At 40.5% G+C, this 15,955-nt stretch overlaps 1 protein-coding gene across 1 annotated transcript in view; it reads left to right on the top strand.

Annotated features, from left to right (window-relative positions):
- The window catches only part of LOC117765858 (RNA binding protein fox-1 homolog 3-like), a 397,513-nt gene extending 392,503 nt beyond the window's left edge, over positions 1-5,010 (top strand). The window contains exon 17 of the mRNA XM_034592407.1: positions 4,933-5,010. Coding sequence (XP_034448298.1) covers positions 4,933-4,935 — 3 coding nt within the window. The 3' untranslated portion in view covers positions 4,936-5,010. The remainder of the gene's footprint in view (positions 1-4,932) is intronic.
- The last annotated feature ends 10,945 nt before the right edge of the window (positions 5,011-15,955 follow it).

Genomic DNA, 15,955 nt, shown 5'->3' with positions numbered 1-15,955 from the left:
AAAAGAAGAGAATTAACCCATTATCTTACGAAGAAAAGAAAACTTTATGTGGGTAAAGAAACATTGTTCTTCCTTTTCTATGCTAGTACGTATGCACCATTTGGGGTTTTTATATGAGTCGAAAAACAAACTTTGAATATTATTTTTACCATTTTCAAATGGGAGAACTGGTTTGTGCATTTGTAGGAGTTTCTCATATAAACTCTGCAGCAGAGTACGTGTGTGGGCGTTCAGTTAGTGATCACCATTAGTCAGCTAGACTGGAATGAAATAGATTATTTTTGAATGTGTGTGCCTATGTGCTATATATATACAAATATATACATATATGCATTTAGAATGTATGTGGCTGGGTGTGGAAGGGAGGAGAGAAAGAAGAAGCAAATGCAGTTAACTAACACGCTGTCGTTTGCAGTGAGCAAGTTTAACGTGATGTCACTCTTCCCTCACCCTGTAATAATGTCACAACAGCCGCTGAACTCAGATCCATCGGTGGCAGGAAAATCTAAAGTTATTGTTCAGGGGCTTTTTGGGAGTTTGACCCGTCTGGTCTACTTAAATATGATCGGAGACGGGGTTGCTTTCGCAGGCAATATGTGACGTAAACATAGAGATAAGATTGATTAAGATTAAGTCTTTATGGTCTTAAATTGAAATAATTACTACAAAGACCAAAAGACACAGATAAAAAACACCTAATAAACCTTGTTTTTTGAACACTCATACTGTACACATGCACAGTATGTGCTGGAGCAGCAATGTTAAAATAACCTGAGAACATAATGAAGTCCATGATGATGGAACTCATTGCACGAATGATGAAAGTTATACTAAATAGAAAATTTGTCTTTCAAGCATTAATCATCTAAATCATTAAGTTTAAAACTAATGTTAATTATCACTAAATTATCACTTCATGTATAATTTCTGCCTGTAGATTAACAGCACATTATTTTTGGGAATAAATCTATTTTTAGGCGATGTGAAAGATCGCACTGAAAACTTAATTGGTCAAATTTGACGTATATCCACAAGATTCCGACCCTCATTAAAATCATTCAGAAATAAGCCAAAGCTTAAAATATGAATGTGCAAAAACAGCAATAGAATAATTGTATCATCTTACAGGGATTTTTATTTTGTTTTTAGCACGACACTAAGTTAAAAAGAAATAGTCTTCTGCATGAGAAACTAAATTTGCTGAACTTATTAAACAATTAAGTGACTATTATCTCAACTGAAATTAACACAAACATTTATCCCAGTGATCGTCACTGTTCTACTTAACTTGAATGTATTTGTCCTCAGAATTGAGGTCATGTCAATTTGCTTTGAGTAAAATGAAAATGAAAGTATTGTCGTCCCGGGAAATATCTCATAGTCTCACTCAGCATCCCCCTTTCGACCGTCATGTTATTACAGGGATGAGTTGGAGTGTTGTCATCAGTCTGCACGGGTTTGTCTACAGTTTACAGAAAAAGTTAAAATTAGCATTGAGCTGTTTCAGTGTCGGCTTATCAAGGCTTAAATGTCAAGGACATAACATGTAAATAACTGGCAGTATTGTGGAGGTCTTTTATTACGCTTACAGTCAACAGTCATTTAAAGGTGAATTTATAAAACAAAAACTTTGATATTTTTGGGTTCGTTTGCTTTCGTTGTATTCCATAACCAGCTTAATATGCAACCAGACCTCTATTTGATCCAAACATTTGTTCGTACTTATTAAAAGCAGTATTGAGATATGTTTACATATGAGCAGAAAATAATATTTATCCATCATTTATATTTACTACAAGTATTCACTAAGCCCTGATAAGCTGGCAGGTGCATTTATTAATCCACCTAAAAAGATTTGTACGAAAAAGAACCAAGCAAAAAAATTACAGTACTTGTAAATACATTTAAATGTACTGTATATACACACACACTATATCGCAATTCTCTGAGTAACTGTTTTATATGTATTCCTATATGAAGTGGGGTCATCTGTGTATTTCCAATTCAGCTGAACTTGTTCTTGAATTGTATGTTATTTCTATAATGAGAATATATTGTCTGAAAGGTGTAAAGTAATTTTCTTTTTGGATTAATTTCATAGGTAAAAGTATACTATGATGACTTTTTTTCTTTATTCATTAATTATTTCTGTTGTCAATATGTGACATAAGTAATCTCTGATTGTTTTGAGTGTCAGAATAAAGCAGTTATAAGAAGATTATGTCTGCCTGCACACATGGATGTTGTTGTCAACTTAAGGGTTTTCAGTCAAACTCTGCGTTTTATTGGATTTTATTTTTCTTGGATTTTTTTTGGTTTATTTAAAAACACTTTCTCACCTCTGGCGCTGTGCGGGGATGCAGGTGGTTGTAAAAAGGGGAAGTTTCTGTGGTGGATGAGAGCTCAATGCAATGCTGTTTAATTAATGACATTCAAATACAAACAAAGCACCCTAGTACAAAGAGAGAAAATACACACAATTACACAGAAGTCATGCAGACAAACAAGTTAACACTCCCACTATCCAGAAATGAATGCAAAGTATCCTGGAAACAAACGCCGCCAACGTATCCTTGAGATGTCATTCGGAGTCTGTGCAGTGGGGATGGAGGTCCTACTGAATCATTCACACAACCAAACACGAGTCAGTCTCAGCTGTCAAACATGACGTTTCGTTTATTTTTCATCAAATAACTAATTAAAACCATACTTACCTGAACAAATAACACATGAAGATACATCAGTGTTATAAGAACTACCTAAAATGACAGAAATCATCTTTTGTTCAACATTACTTTGTTGAACAAAACCGACAAGTTCGGTCCACGTCCCATCTGCTAACGTGGAGGAGGTGGAGTTTATGACATACACTGCAGCTAGCCACCAGGGTGCAGCTGAGACTCTTTGGCTCCACTTATGGGAGCTGTCATGTATCTTTAATATAGAGTCTATGATTTATATATACATAAATATTTCACTCAGACTCGGAATCATACCATGTTTGGATGTTCCAAGTTTAGCATTTACCAATTAAGTATGTGGGATAAAGTGATATATTTCAGGTTTTAGGAGAATTCTCTCAACATGTTTCCAGCACATTTAGAATAAGCGTCTCAGTTGTGTGAGACATGGCCTCTGACCCTTTGGCTCTATAGCCTTATTTAGAAATGACCTGCAGATAAAGTCTGGAGAATAGGGTCCGTTTCTCTGCACAGACGCATTTACAACAACACAAAATCCTGGTGGTGCAGCCGGGTGCAGCAGGCACAGGCAGGAAGAAACATATTAATTCCACTGCGGAGATCACGTGATCATGTTTACAGCATCCCGCCGTGATCTGACAGCGGATTCTCTCGTCTTTCTGTGGACTTTAGATTAGGGGCCCAGGCGAAGAAAGTCTGCGGATAAACTGGAGGCTCTCACTCGGACATTTGCGTTCACTCATGCACCTCTTCCGAAGAAAGTGCAGGGCATCTCAGGCGTTCGGTGTAGTTGAAAGCATTCAGTTGTCATCCATCACAGATTTCGGACATTGTGTCAGTCCCATTCACCTCCACTGCACCAGGGTGGCAGCAGAGATCCCGAAACGTGGCTACAAATAAACCCCAAAACTCCCCGCATGGCTCGATGCATCTAGGTCTAAGGAGACAAGTTGTTACTTTGTTCTTTGAGTGAACTGACCCTTTTAATAGGCTCAAGTTTTAATTTCTAAATTCAGACTCGTTTTAACAAACTAAGACTGGAAGAGGGACAGCCTCTAATACCTGAACTCACCCCCTCCGGAATCCTTCATATGGGTGATTAATATATTTGTGTCGGCAGCTCTTCCAGTTCTAGGCTGCCTGTCAGTGAGGACTATATGTAGCTCCGGCGCTATTGTGCTCCCTCCCTGCTGAGCTGTAAGCCTGCATGTGGATATTTTTGTATGGCGGGTCCCTGGCGAGTGCTCGGTAAATCTGAGCTATAGGGTAGATAGGGGGAGGTGGAGAAGCTCAGGCCACTTCCTCCATGAGAAGAAACAGATACGAGGAGACACTGATTGAGCATGCCACTTGGTTGACTGTTTGTCTCTCTGGATTGGAAGTTTGGGGGGGGGGGGGGGTTGGGTAATGCACTACAAAGCCATTTCAAAATTAAAGCCTCGTCTTCTTTCATTTATTTATTTATTTATTTGCGAGAGACTCCACGGAGCTGCTGGGGATCACTCCGAATTAGCGAGCATCTGTCGTGACGGGGGTCCTGGGACATCTGCCTTGCCTTGCCTGCCCCCCGACCTGCACACAGCCCGCCCCACCTCTTCCCCTGCTTCCATCCAGTCCCATTACACTGAGACTTTTCACTTTGCACTGCCAAACTGCCGATCTCCACTTGTATGATTACGGCGCACTCTGATCTTTATTCTGGGGAGAGCGGCAGCACTCGTTTTGGCAGGCGGGAAGCCTCTGCTCCTGCTTCTTTTATGCCACATTACAAGAGGCGGATGAAAAGTGAATGAAGCTGTTGTCTCTCGGCTCCCAAACTTTTTCTTTTTTTTTTTTTTGCAGTTTAGTTTCAAACGTTGTTTCCATTTGGCTGTTTTGACTCAGTTGATGTGTGTTAACCTGATATTGTGAACTCGCTCAGTGTACTATTGTATTTTGCATAAATTTATAAAACTTGGGAGGGTAGGAATTTACAGAAGGTGTGTGTTATTTATTCTAGACATTATTTCATATGTTTACTGGAAATCAATTTTTTCAAAGAACTACTCCCGGCCCTTTATTTTCTGTGGCAAGATCCTCACTTCTAAAAACTTGTCTAGAAAGGAATAAAGTTTCCCTGAAGCTGCTCCACACTGACTCTTCATAGCACCTCTCATAATGTATGCCTAACGTAAGAAACATAACATGCTGCATATTTACCAGTCTCCCTACTTTTCTCCCCTGTTTCCAGTAAATACAAAAGGAAGAGCTGTACTCAGTATTGATGGACATCACAGATGAAAACAACGAAGAGAGGAGATCTAGCTTTAAGAAAATAACACAAGAAGAAGAAGAATACAAGAAGGAGTCCCTCTACTGAGGCTGGCGAGGGAAGACGGGAGGCGTACAAAGTGACGCCGCGGCAGCGGTGTCAAACCAGCCACAAACTTGACAGACGGAGTGAGCCAGTTTCCACCAGGGACCACCTTTTTGCCGGGTAGAAAAAGACAGAGAGAGAAAGAAAAGTGTCCCGTTATTATAAAACATTTTATTTTTCTATACTTTTGTGATTTACAATGGTAAAAAGTGTGTATAAAGCAGTATATATGTACAAATCTGTTTTTATGTTTTTTGGTAAGGGAGATGAACAGTTGGCCCTTGATGCTGATTCTGTGGTATGCAGGAAGAAGGAGGGAGGAGCGCCCCCCTCCTCTCTCTATGGCACACTGCTCTGTCGCCGAGGTTGTGTAAACAAAAACATAAACATAAAGGTGGCAGGGAGCGCTCGGCATCCAGGCAGAAGCACTTTCTACGCTCTACTTCCTGTGGGTGGAGTCAGAGGTCAGCCTCCTGGTCTCACTGCTCCGCCTTCTTCCTTCCAACCTCCCCGACCACTTGCTTACTTCCTTCCTTCCTTCCTTCCCTTCTTCCTTTTCGGGCCGGTGATGTCGCTCCTTCCTCCTTGTTGCGGTGTCACTGGCCAGCAGCGCCTACTGTTAGCAGCGTCCCCTGTGGATACTGTCGTGATGTCACTTCCTCCTGGCAGCACCATTGGGCATCCCCGCCCTCCCCAATGGGCAGCGTCACTGGTTTACAGCGTTGGGGAGTGGGGGGTTGAGCCACGGCGGGACGGTGAGACGGTATAAAGCCGAGCCTCCCCGGTCTGCCCCTCTCCACGCCCCAGCAGAGGTCAATGACTATGGACTAGTTAGAGAAGATGGCGCAGAAGTCGCCGACTTTACTCACCTGCCAGACTCCGAGCCCAAGCCTTTGTGTCACTCTGCACCGACTGACTAACTATCAGACCCACGTGATAAAAAGGTGCGTACAACTACCAAGGATGCACGTTTCCACCTGCCGAGAATAACTCATCAACGTTCATGTAACAAATTGAATTATAATCGAATAATCCCATTGTACTACATCAGCAGGTGCATAACCAAAACACAAGCCTGAGGCATATAGACTATGTCGCTAGATAAAACATTATAGAAATATAGTAGTGCCCATCCAACGGTAACAAGGAACGAGGGCTGAAATATGTCAATTTCTTTTTGTCAATGTATTCTGAAAATATTTATTTGTGTGGATTCTTTTGTTTGTTTGTTTGTTTGTTTGTTTTTTTGCAGCACTGAAAACTTTTAAAGAGGAAAAAAAAGTTTTAATTTGGTGGAAGCGAAACCTTAATTCTTTATATCAGGAGAGTCACTGTAAACGTGTTTAAACAAGAATGTTGGTTCAGTTCTTTGAATGTACTTTAATGTCTAGGGTGTCCAATAAGTATGTATTCTTTTTCTGTATATAAATATATATACATATCTATTATATGGGCTGTGGTGATGTCAGGGAGTAGAGGGGGTGGGCAGGAAAGCCTCTGGCCCCCGAACATAGATATCAGACCCCCCCCCCTCCCCCTCCAACTACATATGTCCCTGATATTTACTGTAACATGTGATCATGTGTTATATGATTGAAAGTGTGATGGTGATAGTGTGAATTGATCTCCCCGATACCCCTCCCCCTTTACTACGCAAAACAACACACACACACATCCAAAGCAGCGAAGCATCAATTTACAACATATCTAGAATGAAACACACACACACACACACACACACACACACACACACACACACACACACACACACACACACACACACACACACACACACACACACACACACAAACTAGATATTTTACTATTCAGAGCAAAAACATAAAATATCTCATCCTAGGTTTACCCACCGGCCGCTTCAGGAAAACAATCACATCTGCAGTATTCTGTAATTCCGGCCCCTGTGTTGGAGCCGCGACCTGCTAATTAGTTCAAGGTGTCAGATAAAAAGCGGATGAATATTGATTTTTCCTTTTCTTACTTGAACCAAAGTATGATTTGAACACGCAGTCTCAGTGCTCTTTGATCAGGAGACAGCGGGACTCTGTGATGGCGGCGGAAGCCCGGATGTGTATTGACGTGACCCAGATTTCGAACACTCATTACTGCTGAGGAGGAGCTCGCTCTTCTAGCTAATGTAACGAGCCCCACCGACGAAGCCCCGGGGCCGCTTCCTGCAGGAGCCTTGGTTTTGTGAACCGCTGTTCTCCTGCTGACCCTGGTGGGCGGGCGGCTTTATTGCATATTGGAAATGACCTGCTGGCCCTGAGCAGAAACTTTATCATCAGAGGCCAGCAGGTTCGGGTGAAGCACAACTTTGTTTGAGAGTTCAGGGTACACTACTCGTGTAGTGGTTTTGTGTGAATGGTTCCAAGAAGGTAATACTAGGTTGAGCTCCTGACTTCCTGTACAAAACTACAGTGTGTACTGTTATTATCCTGTACAGTAAATCTCACCTCACACTTCTTGATTAACTTCATCTTATTTCAGGTTTAAAAAAAAGAAAAAACTTGTTCTGAATCAGGGCTCCTACCCACGCGACCTCTCTTCATCTGTAGACAGCTTCTCATATATTACAAAGAGTATCTATATCATGGCAACTAACTGTTGTAAAGTCTAAATGGGGTAAAGTCGATCATTCGTTCTCTCCCATGCAGCGATCATATGCAGACTTAGCATTTTCATACCTGTAGGTTTGTTTCTGAGAGTCAACTGATTCATCTGGCCTACTTACAGCGCTACAGACTTGTGGTGGGTCAGAGAAGACTCGGGAGCGGGTCGGAGATTTTGTTTAATGGGAACTTCCTGGAAGCCAGAGCCGCTCTGGAGGCAGAATCAGCCTAATCCTCCAATTCAATTGGCAGAGATGACGAACCAACCACAGTTTTTGTTTGGTCACATGATGTCCACTATTTTATCTATGCACTTTGCCAAAAAATACAAAAAAGATGTGATGTCACATGTGACAAAGGGGAAACCACTTATTTACTCATTCTACTTCGCTACTAGTTCAAAAATGTAAAAGACTGCGTTAATGCAGGTGTTATTATATATCGCACTATCGTCAACAAATCCCGTGAAAGGAGACCCACACAGCTCTCTGAAGAAGTTTGGTCATTGGTCTTTTCACAGGATTCTTCCTCGGTCAAAGGAGAGTTTTTCTAAATTCAATGACAGGAAGCTGTTAAGTTTCAAGGTTTAATTTGAGTTTATATTAGAGACAAACCACCGTTTTAGTTTGAGCAAATTTAAATGGAAGATTAATATTATACAGTACTGAGTAACACACATCAGGACAAAGCTTCCTCTTTCAATTCTTTTTTCTTTTTTTTTTTTACATATTTTATTTATTTGAAAAAAATATCACATTACCTGTAGCATGTGTCAGGAGGGAAACATTCGCTAGCTTCACAGAATCCAGAAGTCTTGGTGCAAAAAGAAGAGGAAAAGTTCTGAAACGAACGTGGTGCGATGATGGACAGTCATAGAAACGTGATTTATTTTTTTGTTCACATTTAACTACAGCTCCCATGAGACTTTGCTTCTGAAATGAAAAAAAAAAAAAACAGTTTTAAGCTTGAGATGTTTTATATTATGAGTTTTAAACTCATTAATTGGTGGAACTTTTACGTTTTCCAATCTAACTTGTTAGCCCGGCTGGTCTTCCATGTCAGTAGCTGCACTAGCATCAGTGGTCAGGTATGAAATTGAAGAGAATATTTCATGTTTTTATTTTTAGGTGCTAATTTACCAGGTAGCTTTAACGCACACTCTCACAAAACTGTGGCTGTTTGTCGTTTCTCCTCGCTGATCCAGTTTTGACCTGAAGCAGCGAGTGTGTTTCTGCGTCCAGAGAAGTTCTGTCCTTCACAAAAAAAAAATGAAATGTCTATGAAACTCCGGCTCGACAGTGGGATGGAGGGGGGAGGGGGGAGGCGAGGGGACAGGGTTGAGGCGGCCCTCCCTCCCTCAGTTCCCTCAGATGCCTCGAGTACAGAGAACAGGTCCTGATCTTCCTGAGCACAACTGCTTGAGCTGTGACACTAGCAGGATGTCCCCTCTGAGAGACCCCCGCCTCCCCCATGACCCCTGACACGCCCACCCCGCCCCACCATTCCCTCCCCCCCAGCCTTCTAGTATGTGAGTCGACTGGCCCCTTTTGTATTCCTGGTGTTCTGTACATAATAACCCCTCACCCGTCCTCCCCCCGCGCCCCCCCTCCCCCAGCTGTCCTTTCAGGGGGAAAAAGAAAAAGAAAAAAAAAACATCCTATGACTCCCCGAAATCTTGTATTTTGTTCTAATAATGACAAAATTTATTTATAAGGATTTTTTAAAATCTATCTCTTTCTCCTTTTTGTAAATGTTCCAGTTAAATAAAGTTTAAAAATGTTAAAAAATTAAATGAATATATTGAAAGGTTAAAAAAATGTCTCTAGAAGTCCCTGCCCCCTCCTCTGGCTCTGTACTCTGAACTTTGTGTTTTTGTTTTTTCTCTTTCTGTATGCTTCTCTTTACGTGCTTCAGATAAAGAGTTCTATTTATTATGACATTAACGTTATTATAATTATGACTAATTATTAATATTATCATCATCCTCATCATCCTCATTATTATCATTAATAAACTTGTCTACTTCAGCCTCCGTGTCTCAGCGCTGTTTTGTGGTGAGTTTCTGTGAGCTCAGGGGCAGACAGGCGCTCATGGTGAGACTACAAATCCCATGACACAACATCGCCACCACCATGCGAGATGAGCCAGGTGGAAAAGGGCGGGGCCATGCCCCCAGACCCATTTATCTTATACCAAACCCCCTCAGGGTTTACAAGATGGAGAGCACCTGTCTGTCGCCGAGGCCGACATTTACCCAACCGGAGCAAAGACAAACTCTGAGCCTGAATTTGCGAGAGGAAAAATAGAGACGCACGCCTTCAGGGGGAAGGAGGAGAAGCAAAAAACACAAATGTAAATACTTCAAAAGATCACTGCCTCTCCATCACTGTTGACTTTGTTTAATCCTTTGAGCCTCGACAAACAATGGGAGATGGATTTTTTTTTTTGTCACAGCCAAAAAAGAAAAAATGAAAATCCAGAAAACACTGTTGTTATTTTCTGTCACTCCGGTGCTCGACACGGCCTCTGCTCACTCTCTCTCAGTAGGTGAGCATGCTCTGCATTGCTCTTTGAATTTCTGAGGCTTTTTTAGCCCGAGGCCTCGACTAAAACCCAATTAAATCAGACTTTCATTGCTTCTTGTCATCATTTAGGTTGAACGATCAGAAGCAGGGCTGAAACAGGAAGGTGCGAATGTTCAGACCGAGTATCGAACATGGAAAGTGTGCGGACCAACACACTCGTCAGTAAATACTTGTTAGTTTGGTCCAATTTCTGCCAACTATAACATCGAGTTTTAAAAGGATTCATGATGAATGTGCTTCTCCCATTTTCCTTAAAGTTCTGATGACAGTCCAGACTCTAACTCCAACATGTGATAATATAATCTTTATTTCCTACTTCATCCTTTCACATATACAGCATCTAAAACCAGCACTTTAAGACCTGCCACATGTGTCCTACGCTACACTATCAGTTTTTAAAACTAAATAATCATCAATGATCAATACTTCAGTCATTACTCTTCAGCTGAAGTTAATGACATTACTTGTATCATTGATTTTCTTACTGAGCACAGCGCTTGCCTGTTGCAGAGAAAACAAGATGATTTGACAGTTTTAAAGAACTTGTTTTTGCAGCAACTGTGAAGCAACAATCCTGAACAGAACCAGATGAGCCCCGATGTCAGTGAGTCAGAAACCATTTTGAAGCCGCTCTTGCGCAAAGTAAAGATCAAGAAGTCGTGTCCCAGAAAAACAACTCATGTATGTCCCCGTGACTCAAACAAGCAAACAAGCCAACGTGTCCAAGTAACTGAAATTAAACAAAAAACAATCACACACATTTATTGGGTCTATTGTGCATTGTAAGTGCGATTTGTGTTGAGGCTTTGCAGCGTTTCCTCTCGCCTGCTGCAATGTGACACAGTGAAATTAAGATTTTGTGTTGTGTGTGTATACTGACTGTTTTGAGTACGCTACTTGTTCCGAGTACTCTCTACACTCCATCTGTTTGGAATGTATCTATTGCATGCAAGTAGGACACAGCTGCTGTGAACTGTTGGTGGTCGCTGGTTATCAGTTAGCATCCCTCCAGAAGGTAGTTCTGTCTGAGCCTTTACTCTATAAGAAGACGAGACCTCAAATAACCTGGAACTAAAAAGAAAAACAAAGTAGACAAATAGTATTTAACAAAACAAAAAAGTTGTATTATATTATAGTCAAATGTTTATATAGAATGACATGACAGGAAAACATAAGTCTTCTGTGAAAAAAACAAACTATGAAGCAATGTTTCATGTTTTCAGTGTCAAAAAGACAGAATGTTTACTTTTTTATACTATATGTATATCACTAGACCCCCACATTGTAATTGTAATGTCATCTAATTCCCACATGGTGGCACCATCTATCTGTGTAATTCCTTTCTGCAGTGGGCCTGAGAAAGTATTTCACTGTCGCCACTTTTCAGCTTCACCCCGACTTCTCTTTGTTCAGTGAAATGTTTGGCTTCACTCGCTCCTCGGCCGCACCCGCACCTGTCGGACACCTGATCCACCTCAGGAGAGAAATATCACCTCCCTGTTTTATTCATACGTGTAACGGTTGATTACGGTCAAATGGGGAACTAAAATATGATAAAAGCATCTGTTGGGCTCGAATAGAATCTGTCACCCCAACCACAGCAATTGACCATAATCACGTAATTATGAAGCGATGAGACACTTGGCTTTATGGGGAGGGTGCTTTGCTAAAATGGCCAACGTAAAACCCATCTGTAAAAATGGGCCTTGGATTGGAGCCAAAGCAGGGGCGACAGGACCCGATATATCAAGTCACGGCACATCTAGCAGAGGGGAGCGGAAGAAACGGCGAGTCTGTAGGTGTCGAGGAAAAACACTGCTCAAATATTGTGCAGGCGCGTTCAATTTTGTAGGAACAGGACTCCCCTGTGAGACTCCGGCAGCAAATGATATTAACAAAGACGCTTCATGAGCCGAATTACAGCTGAATCTAAACCAGCTGATGACACGTTTCAGTCTAATCAAGTATTTATATCACACTCATTTCTCTCAGCGTTGGGCAGCAGAGTTTGACCTGCACTGTTTGTATATGCAAGACGTTCTCCTCTAATGAAAGTGAACATGCTTTTGTTGAAACTGTTGCCGATTGAACTGATACAGAATATAATGCATTCAAACTGTAATGTGTTATTTGTGAAATTTTTCTAATATTTTGTTCACACATTGCAACTCAACATCAGCTCAACACCTCCGTGAAGTATTTACCAAACATTATGAACTCTGACAGGTCCTTTATCATATTTATCATATTTAATGAAGTACATCATGTTGCATGTCCTTATATAGATTTTACTACAGAAAAAAGCGTACTTTCAAAAGTTTTATTAATAAGGATTTATTACAGAAGATGCTTTAGTTTTAGCTAAGTTTCCAAAAATGTCGTAGATGTTTATGTCCCTCGCGTGAAACATAAGCAGGTGCTGAAGTAGAGGAACTATTCTATTTTAATTATTCTAATTTAGTCATATTGAACTAATGTATATGTTATATAAATGTATAGTTTTCTTTGTATCTACACATGTGATTTGGTGTTGGTCTCTCTATGTGTATTTATTGTCCCATCATTGTAAGTCATGAACATGTATCATGTGAGTATTATGACCAGAGCCTAAGATGATGTCTGTGTTTGTTCTGGCTGAAGAAGAACATGTCGTTTAAACACACAACTGGTGGATCATGTCTTATTAAAACTGCACTGATGAGAACCACAGTGTGCAGAACTGTATTATTGTATTATTGTGGTAATATAATGCATAATGTATATTATGCTGAGCAAAGTGCAAATAAGTGTAATATAAAAACATGTATGCATATGCGAAACAAAAACTTATTAAACTATGCAAAGACCTTTCAACATTCATGTGTCTGCAAACAACCGATGGTCATTTTGAGCATGTCTGCATCCAGTGCATGACGTTTCTTTTCTTTTGTTGTATTTTGCAGGTTGTTGTACGCAAGTGTGTATGCATGTATGCACATTATGTACATTGTGTATGAGAATGCACCAATATGTTTTTTCTCCCTGAACATTTCCCCCTAAGCCATCCAGGCTCTACACATTGTTCTATAGTCATAAATAATATTTATATTATTGATTGTTCTGTCAACTAAAATATGTCTACTGCAAGTTCCTCTAACCCACAATGGTGTCTTCATATAGATTTTTTTAGTGTGGCCGTGAGTCAAAAATCCAAACTTTATTTATTTACCATTCTATGAAACAGAAGACAGAACAGCAGCTGCTGACTGACTGACCAATTGTCACTTATCAACAGTTGTTGGAAAAAACTGCAAGTTTGCAACTATCAAATCAAATATCTTTTCTTCTTTATATATTTTCACACAAGGTATTTTGATGATTGTGTGTGTGTGTGGTCCGGGTGTTTTTAAGGGCTGCAGGTCCTCCTCAGCCTCCCCCTCCGTTTTCTGAGACAGCGGGGCACCAGCAGGTTTCTTGTCTGGAGTTTTAGACAGCACATCCATCAGCACGACACTCCACCATCTGCACTGCTCGGCCCAACTAAGTGCCATCTGCGGCCAACTTCGCTCGGAGAAGTTTTACGCTGGATTCACAACTTGTGCTGAGTGGCTTTTAAAGAGGAGACCAGAAGCTGTGTTGTGAAGCAGTGGTTTAAAACAGTGTGTTTCATGCTCCCCCTGTAACACCAGTCATCCAACATATTCAGAGAGAAAAGTTGAAATATTTTCTTCACATAAAATTATGTTAAACACCTATAAATAACTCTGGCAGCATTTAAATTGGATATAGAGAGTGATGTAATCCAACATGCAGTAATTACACTGCCTGTCCAGAAGAGGGACCTAAATGTCCAACCTCAGAGATGGAGACATCCAGGGAGAACACAATACACATCATTCACAAGTAATGTTTTGTGTTTTGCTGCAGTTACAGGACGTGTTACGTAAACACTGAGGATTAACTCCAACAGTAATTCATTTTGCAAACCAGGAAAAGACCCTTGGAACTCTCCTGCAGTAGAACTGTGCAATGGATGAAGCTCAGGAGGTGTAACAAGAGTAATGACATTTAGGAATGCACTTCAAATGTTGTACTTTATGTTGTACTTAATGACTCTATGGCTGAAACCAGGATCAACTGAAGACGACACGAAAACCTACTGAATGTAAAACGTGCTGCAGCTTCCGACCCGGCACGAAGTGTCTCAGCACCTCAGACACAGGAGAAAACCACAACATCATATATAATGACTTATAATGACTACAGACCAGCAGAGGTTAAATACCTGAAACCTCCCAATAGTCAGTTGAAACTGAAGAAGCCTCTTGGACGATAAAAACTAAAATGTCCAGAATGTACACTGGTACAACTCCTGAAGATTCCATGACCTGGATGAGAATCTGCTACATCACATTCTGACTTACTTACTATAGTATGACTTGTCTAGGATATTTTTGATACCTTACATACAATGACGTTTTTGAGCCTCATATACTTTTACATTTGCATGACATTTTGAATGCCTTACTGTGCTTTTATATTTACAAAACATTTTTGATGCCTCAATATAATATGACTTAAATACAGCATTTTTGATGCCTTACTATAATGGGAATTTTTTGTTTTGATACCTTGATGCCGTACTTACTTTGAGACTTACTTTATTTCATGACATTTTAATGTCTTACTACACTTTATCTATTTCATTACATTGCTGATGCCTGACTATGCTATGTCATTTTTCATGCTCTAGTTTACTAAAACTTAGTCCTACAAATGGCATGATATAATAGGTTATAAAATTCTGGTAGTATAGTTATTATAGTCGTAAAAATGTCGTGAAAATTCGTGAAAATTGACATGATATCTTAAATCATAGAAATGCAATAAGTCATGATGGCATAGTATGTTTTCTTCTAACTTCTTCTCTGTCTGAATCTGTGCCCATATTATAAGACAGTTTCCATGATGCTTAGATAGTTTCACACATTGTTGCTTGGTAACACTCACACGAAGGTGTTTCTCTCTCTCATCTATCCAAGAAGAATTTACTGCCCATAACAAACACTGACCGTGGGGGTGAACCATTCTTTTTAAAGCTTGGAAATCTGATACTGTTTTTTTTACGAGAAATAATGTAGTTTTGTCGTGGTCTCACTTAAATTAACGGCAGTTTTGATTGTCACTGACTCATTTCAGTCATTTCTTGAGCCAAAATACCAAACAATTGTTGTGCCTTGTTGAGGAATTGCTGGATTTTTATATTGAATTTGGAATAATTCATGAATCTGGGCTGATGGTCGGACAAAAACACCACGTGGATGTGTGTCCTGGGAAATGTAATGTGAAAATTCCCCATTTATTTTACTAGATAGGTTAATCAATACTAAAAACAACCATTAGCCGCAAGTCTAAAGCATGATGACCAACTCATTATTGTATCTTCTCACTCCTCCCTTTCCTTTTTGCATTTCTTCCTTCTCAGCCTCATTTACTCATTTCTCCGTCCGTCTCATTCGCCATCTATATGCCGCCTCTTGCCTTGTGCAATGGGGGGGTTTCTATTGGCCAGCTCTAAGATCGCCCAGTTCCCACCTGACCTTGCATTACCCAGAAGGCTGCGGGTCATCAGCAGCATGCGCACCTAATCCCACAAATTATAGCTAGAGCTCCTTTTCTGTCAAGCCCAGCACTTTTGTTTCC

The sequence above is a fragment of the Hippoglossus hippoglossus genome, chromosome 8 (assembly GCF_009819705.1).
Source record: "Hippoglossus hippoglossus isolate fHipHip1 chromosome 8, fHipHip1.pri, whole genome shotgun sequence".
NCBI classification, from domain to species: domain Eukaryota; kingdom Metazoa; phylum Chordata; class Actinopteri; order Pleuronectiformes; family Pleuronectidae; genus Hippoglossus; species Hippoglossus hippoglossus.
Note: the sequence above shows the minus strand (reverse complement) of the source record. Positions and strands in the feature narration are given on the sequence as shown.